This window comes from Sardina pilchardus, chromosome 5, assembly GCF_963854185.1.
Source record: "Sardina pilchardus chromosome 5, fSarPil1.1, whole genome shotgun sequence".
NCBI lineage: Eukaryota > Metazoa > Chordata > Actinopteri > Clupeiformes > Clupeidae > Sardina > Sardina pilchardus.
The window spans coordinates 34,961,929-34,979,436 of record NC_084998.1 but is presented as its reverse complement, the minus strand read 5'-3'; the positions used below and the strand labels follow the sequence as shown (position 1 = coordinate 34,979,436).

General features: G+C 38.8%; 1 protein-coding gene across 1 annotated transcript in view; it reads right to left on the bottom strand.

Annotated features, from left to right (window-relative positions):
- The window catches only part of ubr1 (ubiquitin protein ligase E3 component n-recognin 1), a 144,131-nt gene that overhangs the window by 92,466 nt on the left and 34,157 nt on the right, over positions 1 to 17,508 (bottom strand). Inside the window, exons 10-20 of the mRNA XM_062537372.1 lie at positions 13,789 to 13,877; positions 12,024 to 12,122; positions 11,717 to 11,874; positions 10,982 to 11,081; positions 10,320 to 10,448; positions 6,697 to 6,877; positions 5,178 to 5,236; positions 4,927 to 5,037; positions 469 to 534; positions 277 to 375; positions 74 to 137 (exon numbers count right to left, since the gene is read on the bottom strand). Coding sequence (XP_062393356.1) covers positions 74 to 137; positions 277 to 375; positions 469 to 534; positions 4,927 to 5,037; positions 5,178 to 5,236; positions 6,697 to 6,877; positions 10,320 to 10,448; positions 10,982 to 11,081; positions 11,717 to 11,874; positions 12,024 to 12,122; positions 13,789 to 13,877 — 1,155 coding nt within the window. The remainder of the gene's footprint in view (positions 1 to 73; positions 138 to 276; positions 376 to 468; positions 535 to 4,926; positions 5,038 to 5,177; positions 5,237 to 6,696; positions 6,878 to 10,319; positions 10,449 to 10,981; positions 11,082 to 11,716; positions 11,875 to 12,023; positions 12,123 to 13,788; positions 13,878 to 17,508) is intronic.

Here is a 17,508-nt window from a genome sequence, read left to right as displayed (position 1 = left end):
AACATGTTATCCTTTGGATTATGTTGTCTATCAATCCAAAATAAATCAAATAATAAAAGAATTGGTGGATTACCAGTGATAACAATGAGAAGATACAGCATCTCCTCTGTCAGTTTGTTCCATTGTCTCAGGATTTCCTACGAGTAAATAATAGATACATTTCCTAATAACCAGAGTGTGACCACTTTAACATATGAAACAGCTCTTCATAATGTGCTATTGACAGAAAGTATTTACATAAGATTACATTACAATTTCAGGATGTGCGCAACTCACCTGGTCTTTGCTTGAGTTCCCATTAAAAACATCAAAGAGCTCAAATCGCAACAGAATCAACATGAGAAAGTGGTTAGGGTCCATTTTGGAGGCAGCAATCTGTGTGTGAGCAGGTGGAAGAAGAGTTCAAATGAAGTATACAGATACAAGCAACAGATATTGGACTCCACAGAATACATAAAGTTAACGTACCTGAAGAATGATTATGTCTTTATCATACATCTCTTCTCTGCACTTCACATCTTGATAATAGTAAACCTGTCTCGCAATAACAAAGATAGAAAGAAACTGTGAACTGTGCTGGTATTAAATCATTTTGATGCCCTAGGATTTTCATCAGTATGTGGCACTGTAGATTGTCATGGAAGTTCATTTTTAATGCTGTTCACAGCAATTTGCAGGCAACGCCGAAAACTGTTGTGAATTACCGGAAATTGATGTGGGCCTTGCTTGGCAGTCGTCCACCCATGACCCCCTCCCTCCTAATTCTAGAGGAGTCTATACAAATGCAAATCGGGTTGCAGGGGAAGTTTTACCCCAGGTGACATTTTTCAAAAAGGTATTTGAAGAAATTTGAAGAAAAGCTCTGGTATAAATAGATCAGGTTCACTATAGCCTAATTATAGACTTCAATTTTAGCTTAAATTGAATTATTTACTGAAAGCATGCTAGACTAATTACTCTGTCAGCACTGCCCAATGTTATGCAAAAAGATACACAAAACTATTTATTTCAACAATTAGTTTTAATCAGGCTTTCACAAAGGTGCATTCCAGCTGCTCCAACTCAACCGCTGTGTAGTGGCATGACTGTCTGTGACCCTTTCCTTTGGTCTTGGATCTCCCCTTCACACCACACAATGAGAATTTCAGAGGCAAATACACAAATGATTATCTAATCACTACTTTCATTCAATAAAAATAGGTCGTTTCCCAGGTAGTAGGCTATTTACACAGTCCAAAACAGTCTCTGTCCATAAGCCACAGCAGAGAGAGGGTCACTTCAATGAGCTAGGTCCAACCGAAAGGATAAATTCAAACAGAAAGGATACATTACTTCACTTTATTTGGATCTAGAATGTGGTTCATAAAGAATGAATCCGCAATTGTCGGCGCTGGAACTGGACGAGCATTTCCCTTTGCTAGCATAACCTTTACCTCCAGTTCCTGTGTTTTTGCTGCTTCATCTACAATCTATAATGGCTGGACCGCATCTCGCGTTCAACAACTCTGCATGAGGCTAACCCAAAGAAAAGAAGCACAATCCCAAGATTGCGGTAAGAATATCTCCGCTGGCTGCTAGCTAAAGGTACCCTAAAACCAAAGCTTTTGTAAGTATCCCAAGCTAAAATTAGCCTAGCCGTCTTGCAAAAGAACAAATGAGCAGAATCAGTGTACGTTGCTAACACTTGGAGGTCCCGGGCCTTTTCAGGCACTTTGAGGCAGTCAGCTATACCTTGAGATTTCTAAGTTTATCATCTAACTAAAAACACCTATGCAAAAGTGGCATACAGTCATGGTTGAAATTGTTGGCACCCATGCTAAAGTTGACTAAAAAGAGGAATATCAAATCATCTTTTGGAAATTGATTTTAATGGCTTAAGTACCGTAAAACTCCAAACAATAGCCCGGGCTTTTATTTTGCCAAATCGCCAAAATGCACCGGCGTGTATTTGAGACAGGCGTCTATATGAGACAGGCGTTTAATTTAGTGGTGTTAGTTGAGTGTAGGTTTATTGTAGGATTAGAAATAACTACCCAATAGCATAAGCAGACAGAAAGCATGACAACAGGAGGTTACCACATTATAGTAGGGTAGGCTACTTTATTTAGCCTATAATTCGCATGTGTTTCACAAATCAGATCATATTAGAACTAGCCTACTATAATAGGCTATGTCTTAAATTATTGGCAGCTTAAAATAACAAAACGATGTGACAGCGGGCTGAACAATTCAAGTTACCATCGAGCCTGTGAACTTGTTGCCCCTGATAATACATCAACAATAAAGAATGAATGCTACCCTGTAAAACAACTGCAATCGTGTGATTAAATATGATCCTATTAATCGCTATCACCGTGATCCTCAACTAGGCTACAAGTTGATTTGCGAATTCCTCCTCCTCGTCGCTCTCCTCCACTTGCCTGCCTTGCTTGCGCAGCTCCCGACCAGATGCGCAGGGCTCTCCCTCTTTGGAGACAGTTACAGCTCAGCCTTTACGCACCCTCTTTGGATCAACCGAGAAATATCTTGCCGCTGCTTCTCCCGAATTTTGTTAGGCAAATTTGACAACTGTCAGCTTAAATGTCATTTAAATCAAGTCTTTTTCTTTTCCGCCATGGTATTGAGAGAAACGCGGAGAAACGTGGAGAAACGAGAGAAAGTGAAACTAAAAAGAAAGTTCTTGATAGAATATGTTGTCTAGTGCGCAAATTTAACAAAATGGCATTAATTAAATAATGCAGGACATAGGCCAGTGTCGAAAAAAGTACATAGCTGGCTATCACCTCCGCAGTCAATTATAAATTTAGTGTGCGCAATCTGTACCATCGATGATCACCACCACCAGACGATCTGACGGGTATATGAAGAATAAATACAACTCGAAACAAAAAAAAACAGACCAGGCTTCTGTTGCAGACCGGCCTATAACCCCAAATCTGTAGTCACACCGGGCGTTTAAAAGAGACATGCGTCTATTTGGGACTCGGCTATTGTTTGAAGTTTTACGGTAATAAAATTAGGAAAAATCCAACCTCTAAGGACACCAATTTTCTTTGTGAATGAATAATGTATCATAAATAAATAAATACCGAGGTCAAAAATATTGGCACCCCTATGTAACCCTATGGGAATTTAACACATAGGGTTAACATAGGGGCAGGCAGTTTTTTATTTTTAAAGGCCACGTATTTCATGGATCCAGGATACTATGCATCCTGATAAAGTTCCCTTGGTCTTTAGAACTAAAATTGACCCACATCATCACACACTGTTCACCATACCTAGAGATAGGCATGGCGTTTTGTTCAGTTTTCTTCAGTTAGCCTATTAGCCTGTTTGATGCTCATTGAACTCAATGCAAATCAAACAAGCTAATAGGCTAACTGAACAAAACACCGCTGTAGGGGCCGCTTGTTTTTGCTCAGATTATTATTATTATTATTATTATTATGCTCTCATCCTCTTACCAGTGCCACGTGGTGGGCATGTGTGTTGTATTAATCTGAACAACTTTTACATTTAAACTACATAGTGAATCTTAGACAAATAAGGTGTAGCTAGGGTAAAAAGGTGGTTGCATAATTTCTCAAAAGTTGATAGTGTGAAGGTAGACAGTTTAACATTTTAATATGGATAGCTTATTGTCGATAGAAAGACAATTTAATGAATATTGGCGGGGTTGAGGGGTGCATATAAAAAAACTGCTCTTTTATATATCATTGATATATATATATAGATATCTTATAGCCTCAGCTATAAGAAAGTCATATTAGAAAGAGTTACCGTTACCTTCACTAGCTGAAATATTCCAAAACCACATAAAATATTCCCATCCCAAACAAAATAAAGTCTGTTATTTGAAAAAACTTTATTTTATTCCATACAACAACGTAATTGCGGAGGGACTCAAACAAATCCGGCTTTATCATACAACGTTGCAGCGAGCATTAACGCTAACAACGCAAATGTTGTGAATCTGTGACGCTTGATGTGAATTTTAACCGCAGGTTCTCTGCTTCGTTCAGACACAGCTCATTAACATCATATCCGGTAGTAACACTAGGGAGGGGGGTAGTGTAAGAGCCGGGTAAGTTCAGTGTTCCAAATGTCCGGTTTTGTGATTCAGACATACGGGCAAACCGTGTAACCTCCGTTTAACCTCCTGTCTGAAAGCGCTTTGTGGGTGTTGGGGTGGGTGTTGGGGTGTGTGTGTGTGTGTGTGTGTGTGTGTGTGTGTGTGTGTGTGTGTGTGTGTGTGTGTGTGTGTGTGTGTGTGTGTGTGTGTGTGTGTGTGTGTGTGTGTGTGTGTGTGTGTGTGTGTGTGTGTGTGCGCATGTTTACGCATGCGTGCATGCATGCATGTAAGTACAGTGGGGAGCACATGTATTTGATACCATGCTAAAACAGGAATATGAAATCATCATTTGACAATTGATCTCAATGACTTAATTAAAAAAAATTGCAAAAATCAAACCGCCAAGGACACCAATTTTCTTTGTGATTGAAGAATGTATCGTAAATAAATAAATGTTTTCCTTAAATGCTAGGGGAAGGAAGTATTTGACCCCCTATGTAACCCTATGGGAATTTAAAAATAGGGGCAGGCAGATTTTTATTTTTAAAGGTCAGCTATTTCATGGATCGCCAAGAAATAATATTTCCTCATCCTCAATCAAGACGCAGCCACTCTAACTTTTGTATGAAGTTGTGGTAGCACATTAAAATATCAGGTGTATATTTGTGTTGGATTTTACAACAGCATCGACCACGATTTAGCCAATCATAATCATGAACAGGAAGAATCAGTTTTAGAATTGTGATTATGCACTGCACTCTCCTCAACGAAGCCAAGATGAAAATATTTTTCCATTCTATTTTAATGAGACCAGAGATTAGAATAGAAAGATGGGACACTCAAATACTAACCTGGCTGACAAGAGATAGCCCATTTCTGCGCCACATCTCTGCTGACACCTGAGCTGCCAGCGCTACACAACGCAATGGATGCTCAGCCAAGAATGTGAGGTCTAAACTTTCCTATAGAGTACATAACACACAAGACCATCTTGTAAAGAAGCAATACAACTATGAGTGATACAATATATTATATATCACACTGACAATTTAATAGTATGAGGTTGACCAAAAACATGACAAACAAACCAAGCGCTACTTACGTCCATATACTGAGGAAGAAGTTTGATGGCTCCAGTCCTGCACAAATGTACATAAAGACCTAACACATAGCAAAGTGCAAAGACCACCAAGTTAGGATATGTAGTTTTACCTATACCCTGGGAATCAATTGCAGACTAAATGCCATAGCATAACAAAGACAGCACAAGAAAAACAAATAACAACTACAACTACAAACAAAAATTCATCTTTAGGGCCCGAGCACCGAGAGGCGGCCGCTGAAGCAGCGGTTGCACCGTAGGTTCAAGGCCCTCTTGTTTTTGTACAGGTTATAGACAGATTTCCTGTTTACTAACAAAACTAGATGCGCGCGCAGCCATGGGGCAGAAGACGCCGAATGGCCGGTCATAACGTTATAAAGTTAACCTAATAACCAGCTGCTGTAAGCTATAACCAGCATTTTTTGTATGCCACTGTTGTCTAAATGATGATAACATCTCATTTGTGAGCTTATTTCAGAGTTTGTCGTTCGTTTTCATTATTTATAAAACATCGTCTTTTTGGCGGTTTTGGTGGTTTCTGGCAGATATATGCATTAGTTTAAATTCCTGAACATTCTCTAACCATCGTCATTTCAAATAGTGCTGTTTTCGGCACTTAAATTCATTTTAATCTTTTCACGGAGAGCAGCTGCTTAATGTTGTTCATGGTGCTTTCTGCCCCTTGTATGCGGGCGCATGTTATCGAGAAATCTATGTATTATTATTATCATTATTATTATTATGCTCTCTTCCTCTTATCCGGGCCACGTTTGGCCTTTTTTCACCAACTTAACATGCACTAAATTCTTGTAATTTGGCAGTGACATGTAAAATTGTTATCTTTACTCAGAGACAGAGCTTTGGCCTAGGGTGTGGCCCAGGGATTCTATAGTGCCATCTAGCGCATTGTCTGTTGAGGTTGACACATACAGTGGGGAGAATAAGTATTTGAACCCATGCTAAAGTTGACTAAAACGAAGAATATAAAATCATCTTTTGACAATTGACCTTAATGCCTTAATTAAAACAATTAGTAAAAATCAAACCGCTAAGGACAACAATTTTCTTTGCGATTGAAGAATGTATCGTAAATAAATAAATGTTCCTCCTTAAATACAGGGGACATAAGTATTTGACCCCTATGTTAAATTCCCATAGGAGCAGGATTTTTTTTACATGTTTTTATTTTTAAAGGCCAGCTATTTCATGGATCCAAGATACTATGCATCCTGATAGAGTTCCCTTGGCCTTTGGAATTAAAATAGCCCCACATGATCATATACCCTTCACCATAGCTAGAGATTGATGGTGTTTTTTCCAGTTCTGAGCTCATTGAGCTCAATGCAAATGTTAAGTGCCTTGCTTAACATTTAAGGAAGCTGAAAATTGAACACACAATTTTTCAGGCTACTACTTACTAGCCCAGCTACTTAGCAACTACACTACCACCGCCCCACGCACTGAACACTTACACATACACATTCATAAAGATTCAGGCATTCAGATCAACTTGATTTACCTGCTAACAGTCTAGAGATGGGCAGGTGGATGCTGACAGGCTCTTGAGATACCTTATAGGGCCGGTGATTGAGTACATGCTTACACATGTATGTATCTACTGGTTCACTGTGGAAAGGCTGATTGGTGCAGCCCATAAGGGCCCTGTGGCATTCTTTAAATGCCATGAGAAGTACCATCTCCTGTGGGACAGAAACACAAAGAGAATGAATATGCAGCATCTGCACCTAAATTTAAAAAAAGGCATTCTATCAGAGTAAGATTGAGAGCACCACTGACAGTAGAACATTTTATTCCACTTTCAAATCTCTTTGAAAATAAGTGCTCAGCTTGATGATCTTACACGATTCGTTGAGCGATGTGTGTATGTCGCCATCTTGCGACGGCGCCATTGCTGCGGTGTGCGTTCTCATCGGTGTTGTATGCCAATATATACCGATGACTGCGAGCAGTGACAGCATGAATAAAATTACTTGGTTTGACGATGTCAGACAGTGGCCTCCAGTTACTGATGAAGGTATCTTAAAATGACTGATATTAATTCATGAATTAATGTAATGAAATATTAGCAAACGGGAAGTAGGAGATGTAAACACTGCTGGCTATGTTGAATTGACTTACTGACCTTAGCATGCTAACTAGCGTTTAATCGCATTTAATCATTAAGGACAGCCCACGTGATTAAAAAATATTGTAATTATTAATGTTGGGATTAAATACTTGTTTCAGCAATAAGTATGAAATTAAATACGATACAGCAAGAAAATAGACTGTCAACACACGTCGCTGTGTTGATGTTCGTCAGAAGCTAACATTCCCATAAGGAGACCTCCCCAAATCCAGAAAATGTATAAAATTGAAATCGGACAACATTGTTATCTTTGGTAAACTCTTAGGTAGCTGTGATATAAATTATGTGACGAAATTCGAAGTCTAAATATACAAACTTTATGTTGAAAGTGTAACTGCGATTTCCATAGGAATACATTCAATTAAAATCCTCGTTCGCCTCACGCACACCGCAGACATGGCGACCGCTTAACTTCCGGATATTTCGCCGAATCAGTGTATAAGGAGAACTTTGCCTTGTGTTAGCATGATTACATCGTTGGACTCATTCTCTTCTCTTGATGAGGAAGGGGTCTCAACTGCTTCGGCAAAGCTGTCCAACAAACATGCCCTTTGGATACGGTCCCGTCTACTCTTCTACAGTCTATTGCACCCACTGTTCTACCAGCAGTTACATAGGTGTTTAGTACTTCATTTAGTTCTGGAATAGTTCCTTCTTCTTTTCAGTTTAATTCCATAAACATATTTTTTCACAGACATTATCTATCAGGAGCTTCAACTTACTGCACCAGAGGCTACTGTATGTCTGTCAAGAATATAGCAAAATCTACTGGTACTATTTTCACAAAACTTGGTGGAAAGATGTACAGGTTATTTTTGGAGCAGATCCGACTCAAAGGGCACCTCAAAGTATTTTCCATAGAGTAGCCTATTTTCTCGCTATGACCGTGAAAGTGAAACATGGCAGAGTGCCCTTTTAGTTTAAATAATGAATATGTGCATAATGTCCATGTTTTTTCATTTTAAAAGAACCTAAAGGAAACACTGATCATCCTGGATTCTATCAATTCAGACACTTCATCGTCTGCATTAAGGAGGAGGGACTGGGGGTGCTGTTGCGCAACAGGCTACATCGCTCGTGTCATGTACGGGTCCGAGTGCCCATGGGGACCCAAGTTCGAGTCCGACCTAGTCATTTCCCATTTTCCCAGCCCATCTGTCTCTCTCCCACTTGCTTCCTGTCTCTCTCCACTGTCCTATGCAAAATAAAGGCAGAAAGCCCAAAAAAAATACTTTAAAAAAAAGGAGGAGGGATTACTCAATGAGTGGACTACTGGCTGTGGGGAAACTATGGAACCTCCTGTAGAGTTCCTATACCAACATGACATTCTTTGATAGACAAAATACTTCCACCGAGTCCCCATCAAGAACTACTGAGAGACTATTCCCTCTAGTCTGTATGTGGTTCACTGAACTGGCCAGATGTGCACACCAACTTGAACCCTAGGTTTAATAACATCCGGTCTCATCCGGCCAACAAAGCTCCTCCAATCAGTGATTTTATCATGAGCCATGACTTGAACTCGCATGGAAACTTGGCAGCAAACCAGTGACTTTTAATCAAGCAGTCCCGCTGGATTGTTTTTGTCTGTAAGATCCAATTATTCTGGGAGAGGAGGCAGTCTTGCACTGGTCTGTTTGTTAGATTATAAACACACACTATTCACTATGCTTGATCAATTCTCCTTTGAACTGCTGGCTATCAATTTCAGTGGACCTACATCAGATTATTATTGTGGTCCTACAGACCACCTTAACCATCAAAAGAGTTTCCAATCGTTCCAGTTACTTGGAGTACAGGGCCCGTATTCACAAAGATTTTTATCTTAGCACTAAGAGTACTCCGAAATCGCACTAAAAGATTTTAGCTAGGAGTTTTCTCTTAAAAGTTATTCACAAAGCCTTTCAGACCTACTGTTAGTAAGGAGAAACGACAACTCCTAAACTAATAGTGAGTCTTCGTTGCTATGGTTGACGTCATTACTCATGCACGAGCTTGATTAAAGTGACCACCTTGATTGGCTGATGATTTTAACGCGGGAATGATGGCAAAAACCTCCCCTACGGTGACAAGTTGAGTGGCAGGTGTTAGGTCTTAGCACACGCATTCTCACCAGCTATGTCGGTCTGTGAAGGATGGAAGATGATGAATAAATAGGCATAGCCTAAATGAATAAAGAATAAAGCAAATAGCCTAGGCATAATGAAACACTACGGACTGGAGCAGTATCTTTGCAACATGTTTTAAATGAATCTGTATGAAACCACGTAGCCTTTGCAAAGAGGAGAAACAATTTAATTTAATTAGCCGCAATGAGACGTTACATTAAATTTACATGCAATGGTGGTTTTGGTTGTCGGTGGCATTATTGCATTTGCATCGTTAGTTGCAATGCACAATTATTCCCTTATTCCCTTATTATTTTGTGAATAACTTGTAGTGAAAAAAATTAGGAGTCCTAAAGTTAGGAGTGAATACGGGCCCAGGTTTCCTTATCTCCTAAAGGTTCACTTGCTTAATTTTTCCATTTGTATTTACTGAAGACTTTATGGTCATACATGCTTATTTGTATGTGGCTTTTCAACCCACAGCAAAAACATAGGGCTAATTCATAAAACTGTTCAGGTGGTGGTGTACACAAAAAACACAGAAAGTGGTTCACAATCATATGTTTCAAAGAGAGGACGAAGGCAATATGCAAATAGAAATGATTAATTAGAACCACCTTTATTGGCCAGGTTTGCGTAAACAAACAAGGAATTTGACTTCAGTTAATCTTGTAAATAGACTTAAGTAACTGTACAGTAATTTACATGACTTGCATGATATGACTTTTCATCAATGTTTATTCATCTTTTTCTCATAATGAATCTGCGGTGATTGAGTAATTGAAATGAACAACACAAATATATCTGCCATAATTGTCACAATATTTTCACAGCAGCTAGGGCGTTTTAAAGTATGCATGTAAGTGCATAATGTGTACTACTTACATCAGAACTACACCACTCCTGGAACATGGACAAAATGTGGTGCAACTGAATCTGAATGGAGAAACCAGCCTCCCACTCTGGCTCTACTTCAATGTGCTGCCCAAACTGCCTCTTTACCTCTTCCATTCCCTAAAAATGATAGAGAGATAACAGAATATGCAGAGGGCATCAGTCAGTCATCATCAGTGTTAGGTGTCATCACATGACATTTGTCTGTAATTAATAGTGTAATTATTCTAAAATCATATTACAGTGCTTAAGTGTGGCAAAGATTACTGGATTCTCCCATTGAAAGACTAGAAAACATCCGCCTCAAGTTGTAAGGAAGTTGCTGGCTGCAATGGCATGCTTTAACCCTGTGATGTCGAGACGGGTGCGTGAAAAGCCGCCTGCACACCAGATTTATCTTTCATATCATTCATTAGGTAACAAACTATTTCCTAAAAGTGTTTTTTGGTTTTAAACACAAAGGGACACAGCTACTTAGGGATATAATCTTAGTTACTTAGTGACTATTAGTCAATCAAAATTGATTGCAGTTGCAGCAGTGTTTTCTTGTAATCTCTTCCATCAGAACCATTTCTAGATGCTTTTGTCTATTGGCTGCATAATAGTCCTGCCCATATGCAACAAGTTCACAGTAGGCGCATAAACATAGATACCTGCATGCAGTTAAGGAGGTCTAGAAAGACTTTGAAACCATTATGAAAATGGGTCCTCAGCTCGTCTGTCCACACAGAGGGCTTGCTGATCAGGATGTACCTATGGATACATAAAGGATAAAAGTATCAAGTACTCTCAAGTATGATTTTCAAAAGATTGACTTTGGCAGATCTAGGAAAAGGAATGGGGAAAGTCAGCAATACACTATATGAACAAAAGAATTGGGACACCTGGCCATTACACCTACAGGAAGTTTTATGTTATCCAATTCTACATCTAGACATATAGGCATATAGGCATATAATAGCTGACAGATCGCACTCTTCTGGGTAAGCTTTCCACACGATTTGGAGTGTGCATTTTCTGCCCATTCAGAAGAGCATTTGTGAGGTCAGGCACTGACGTTGGACAACAAAGCCTGTCTCCCATCTGGCAGGTCATCACAAAGGTGCTCAATGGCTCTGTGTGTTTCACACCAAACTCACCAAATCATGTCTTAATGGACTTTGTTTTCTGCACCCTATGATAGGAACATGCTTGATTGCATTGAGCTCTTCAGAATGGCCCAGTCTTTTACAAATGTTTATGAATGTACATTGCATTACCAGGTGCTTTATTGTATACATCTGTGTCAACAGTAAGAATGAAACACAAGAATTCAGTGCTAAAGTGGTTTAAGTGTCCCAATATTTTCGTCCATATAGTATACAGTATGTGCACATGTTGAAAGGCACCTTAGGTCGTGGAAGATGACCTGGACTCGGAAGAACTTGTCAGAGTTGTAGCCTTGAAAATGGAATCGTTGGTTGGAGTCCAGATGTTCCCTTAGCATTTCCATCACTGTGTTTATGATCACAGTTATCACGTTGCCATCTTCTATCAACTGCCTGGCCTGTGTTTGTGGTGGATGGGTGGGGAGGGGAAGGCAAGAGATGAGCAGAAACAGCTACCTTTTTCTGTACTCATCAAACCATTGTTTCAGCTTATTAACTATGTATTGCTGATATGGAGAAACTGTTGCCCTGTTGCAGGTGTGCTCACCAGTGTTGGTACTGTGAAGATCTGGACAGAAAGTGCTGTGATAGATATATTTCTCTCATGATCATCACTTATGAAGTCTTTCTGAAGCTGCTGATACAACTGGAAAGCAAGGAGAAATCACAGAGTTAGACATTCACCTACAGTGCCTATAGAAAGTCATCATACCCCTTTCAAATAGTTACCTTTTTTGTCTTACAAAATGAATCAATGAAATGAAATCAAAACCCATTTTTAAAAATGTATTTTTCCAGTTTTATTTACAAATTTAGCTGTACAACATCAAAATAATGAACATAAAGACAACAGTTCTGAAAATTAATAAAACATTAAAAACTAGAATAACAGGGTCAGAAAAGTCATCATACCCCTGACTTAATACTTTATGTAGAGCTTCCTTTTGGTTTAATTACAGCCATCAATCTGTTTGGATAGGTCCCTATTAGCTTTGCACTATTTCAAAGGGGTATGATGACTTTCTATAGGCACTGTATATTCACAGATCAGCTTAAATGACGGCAACTATTCCACAATTCATTGCATAATCAAAACAAATCTATAATGTTACAGGGAAACTATGCAAGATTTTTAAACTTAAAAAAGGTACTAGGGCTGTCAAAATTGCTCAAAAATGACGTTCGAATATTCACTCTAAAAAAACAGATTGATTCGATTATATTCGAATATCTGGTTGCGCATTTTGTCCATGACGCGCATTACGTCAATAACAGGACAAATTAATAAATTAATACAAAGAGACATAACTACTTGTAAAAGGCAGTTAATTTAAGTATAAATATATTTGACAACGTAGGCTATTGCCTACTCAAAACAAGTAAATCAAAGGTCAACACCGCAGACCTCACTCTCGCTTGCTCTCTCGCACTCACACACACACTTTCTCTCTCTCTCCCGCACCCTCGCGTTTGTTGCGCACCTACAGTATTACCATAACATTACCCACTTATTACCGATCTGTAATGTAAAGTGTTACCGGACTTTCTATGCCTTGCAACACATTTACAAATGAGTTGTAAAGGTTACATATGCATTTTTTCCATTTAACTAACACTTCTATCCAATGCAACTTACATGTGTAAATTGAATTAAAAGTCAAGGGACAATGGTGGAAGCCGGGAATTGAACCCCCAACTTTTAAGGTTACAGCCTTCTAACCCAGCTCTCTATGATATAGACTTATTCACTACGAACAAACCATTTATGTCTGGGCAGCTAGTAGGAACATGAAATCAATGTGGGAATAGCTCAGTCATTTGATGTACGAAGTGCCAATGACGTACCATGTATCATTCCTAGATATTAAATACACTTACTTGGTTCCATACCTGTGCGTTTTTGTTCTTGCCCCTGATGTACAACAACGATGCTCTTTAATTATCTATGGTGCAGCATTGGCATTTTGAGCTACTACCACATATCTTTCCATGTGCTTATACAGTATAACACTTTGCTGTGCTGACTATGAATAAAACCTTTCATGATATTAATGCCCAAACACTGCTTGCCAAATAAGGTGTTTTCAGGCTGTAAAACAAATAATTTTAAGGTCTGAAAACAATATGAATATGAAGATTTGAACAGAGATATTTTACAGGTATTGGTATTGGGACAGAGTCATGATATATACAAGGTCTAAACAAAAACTCAGATGGTGCAGCAACAACCTTATCTGATTTGACACGGAATGACTCTGTAATTTCCATGCAGAAGAATTAGCCGCAGGGACATATATCAAACTGTGTCATACCTTTGTGAATTCTATTGCAAACTCCCTTTTGTATTCAGTTTCCATCAGGAGACTACTGAAGATCAGTTCATGGATGATTTTTCGGGCACCTGGATAAAGAAATAATTGCTCAGACATTTAAAAAAAAAAATGGGTCATATTTTTTACAATTCAATAGCCCTCTACACAAATTGCATATAAAACACATATTATATTGTAACGGTAAGATGCATGAGCAAGTGATCATCCGCAGGCTTGCAAAAGATTCAGATAGATCAGAATCTCAGCCCCAGTGCCTTGTCGCTGAGAATGCAGAATTATAGAAGCTAGCTAATGCAGCCATTCCATTAGTGTGTGAAAGGTTGAGGTTGAAGGTTGGTTGGACAGGGTTCAGCAGAAACAAATGCCAAGGGCAGGACTCCAAGGTGACGTCCTGCTTTGATTGAAAGAGTTGTATTTCATTGTTTTTATTCAAAAGTACACCAGGTCTCCAAAGATTTTTTATGAAATGAATGAATGAGAAACATTTTAGGAAGCATCGTAATAACTAAAAAAAGGCAGAGGCAGAAAGGATCAGGGGACCACACAAAAGATCCTATTGAAAACTATCTATGCTCAACCTGTGAAGAAATGACTGAATAATTGGCATGTGTATTTTTCAGGGCCCGTATTCACAAAGAATTTTATGGCTGAAAGTTGCTCCTAACTGGCAAATCTAAGAGAAAGTCTTAAACATAATGGGTGTCACTCGTAATTTTTTTGACCAAGGGTAATTCATGAAGCATTTTATCCCTAAAAGTAGCACCTACGTCTGAGACAGCTATTAAGACCTATTCACAAACCATCCCAAGCAGCTTTTAGTGCCATTTCACGTCACAATGTTTTGAAATGAACATGTGGTTACAGGAGCTCTCATTTGAATAATTAGGATGCAAAGGATAAAGTACCAACAACCAAAACCATCATTGCATGCAAACTAAATTTAACGGCTCATTGTAAATTAAATTAAACTAGTGCAGTGCCCGTACAAACAACGTTTTCCAAGAAACTTGTTGCCAAATGACGTTGATGTAGGTAGATCATGTTAGATTGTGATGATGTAGAATCAAGCCCGTGCAGTTAGTAGAGCTTTTTACGGTCTTTGTAAAGCAAAAAAAAGTGAAGGGGAAAGGCGTTTGAATTGCAGCTAATGGCAATATTAGACACATTACATACCCGTGCGTTTTTGCTGTTGTTGGGAAATGATAGCCTAAAGTTAACCATGGATGCATTTCTAAGCAGGCAAAAGGGATAACTATATTGTGTGGCGGAAAAACATTGGGAGCTCTTAAGGCCTATTCGGACGGGACTTATTTTACAGGGGGGTGTAGAGTAATGCAGGTTTATCATATGACCTCTGTAATGTAAATGTACAATTCGGACGGGACTAGACATCTCTGTCATTTTGTTTGACATGGGAGAAGGAACTACGTTTACGGTGTACGTTCTGCCATCACATCTTCGTCGCCGTGCACATGATACTTTGCGTCAGTTGCGTGCGGCATTTTCAGATTTCAAAAACTACACAAGTTGGTTAAACTAGCGAACGTTAGCTTTATGTTATGCCAAGTAGTTTGAAATGGCTAACAACATCAAGCCATTAGGCAAACTAGCTAACGTCCTATTATTAGAAGCTGCACAGCATATATGTTTTCATTCAGACTATGGTGGAATTGTTTTTAAATCAGGATGTGACGAAATTGACATGGAACTACACTCTCATCTGGCGTAATAATCAAGGCAACTTGCAAACATACCATAGGCGCAGTGATATCAGACGCAGCATCTGAAAATAGTCCCCATAGACAACAAGCAGTAGTAGTGCCAGTAGTTTGCAAGTTGCCTTGATTATTACGCCAGATGAGAGTGTAGTTCCATGTCAAATCAGCCTAGAAAGACGCCAGGTTTCATTTTCAGTTGGTCTTATTGCACTTTCTAACTTGAGAGTTAGAAATGGGAAAATTACCAGAAATCTTAGTCACTTTTAAACATGAAGCTAGCAGGCGAGAAGCTAATGGTCTAATCCGATTCAATGATCTATGCTAGGCTGAAGCTAAAAGTTGTATCGCCAGACTCAAAGAATGGCTGGATGAACGGGAACAAGGTAAATATCGATTGTTTTGCTCGAGGGGAGGTGGGAAATGAGCTTATTTCCAAAAATGGCGGAATATCCCTTTAAGGGAATAACATAGTTTAATATGAAAAAACGGTGAAGTGTTCCTTTAACTTAAGTCCAAATGATCATTCGAAATAGTGCCAAGCAAATCGGTCCGCGTATGTTTCGAGCATTTGATATTCAATTGAAAATCCAAAATCAAAAAATCAAAAAATGACATGTTATTTCATTATTTGTTTATGAATGTGATACGAAGAAGGAAATAATGCTTTGTTTTTCAAACTTTTGATTTCGTGGTCAGATCAAAAGTAGAACATTTAAACTGTGACCTGGAAGTCAATTCAAATTCATGTTCTTGGTCTTTCAGTGCTCAGTGTTGCCAATTTAGTGACTTATTTGTTGCTAGCTTTAGCGACTTTTGGCAATTTTAGCGACAGAAAATATTGTCTGGCAAAAGAGATACTGGTTTCGTTGTTGAATCGTTAGAAAATCATCTCCCTTTTCATGCCTGTTTTCTTCAACATTGCGCTTGCCCAAATCGTTGCTCCATGATTATAGAAGTAATGATTAGTCTGTAGTGGGCAGTCAGACCATGTTATTGCATGGAAGTACTGTGGGTACCCTTCAGAAGTGGCCATTCACGCACATTGAAATCCATGTATTACAACTTATTGCCACGAGGTGGCAGTTGAAATCCGCTAGCATTGCCGGTGTTATGTGCCTTCTGCTTTTTCCCACCTACTGGTTTCTTTGAGCATACTCGCGTTGCTCACCACAGCTGCAGGAGTTTACACGATTTTCAGGCCGCATTTTATATCTGTGCCATGATCACTATAACCACCAGGACGAAAGACGTGAAATATAGGCTATTCGGTTGTTAAGTGATGATGTAATAATGGGATAATACATAGTTTTCCAGGTCCAACGGCTTTCAAACTCTCATGTTATTCTCCATAGACAGTAAAATAAACGTATTATTTTCCGCTATTCTGACTAGCCTTTAAGAAAATTGTCATCTTATACGGACTTGTTGCCTCAACCTAATCAAATCTATATTTTTCGCGGAAGCCTGGACGTTACCCATTCATCATCTGGCTCTGCATATAGTTACAGAGATTACTTTGTTAAAGTTTAGCGATTTTGTTTTAAAACCGCTAAAACGAAGGTGGTGATGACAAAGTTTACAAGTAGCAAAACCCGTCTGGCTGCGCTAAGAAACGTCTTTTCACAAAATAGCTGCTGGGTCCGTGACGTCGGACTTAACAACCGAATAGCAGGGGTATTCAATTAAAATTCAAAGAGGTTCAGTTACTAAAATTTCCTCCCAGCAAAGGTATCTTATATTGTCACTCTAAATAGCGTAGGCTACCCTGATGTTAATAAAATCAATAACCCATATACATTTCTAGGCCTATTTAATTTATTGTTAAATTTCAAGCGTTTTCAAAGTAATATGCTTTTAACATACCAAACTGTCTTAACTTCAATGGTACTTGAATGCAAAACAATACTGTATTTGTCTTTACTACAATCCAAGAAAGTTAACAGACAAGACATGGAATTTATTCTGAATAAAATATAAAGTG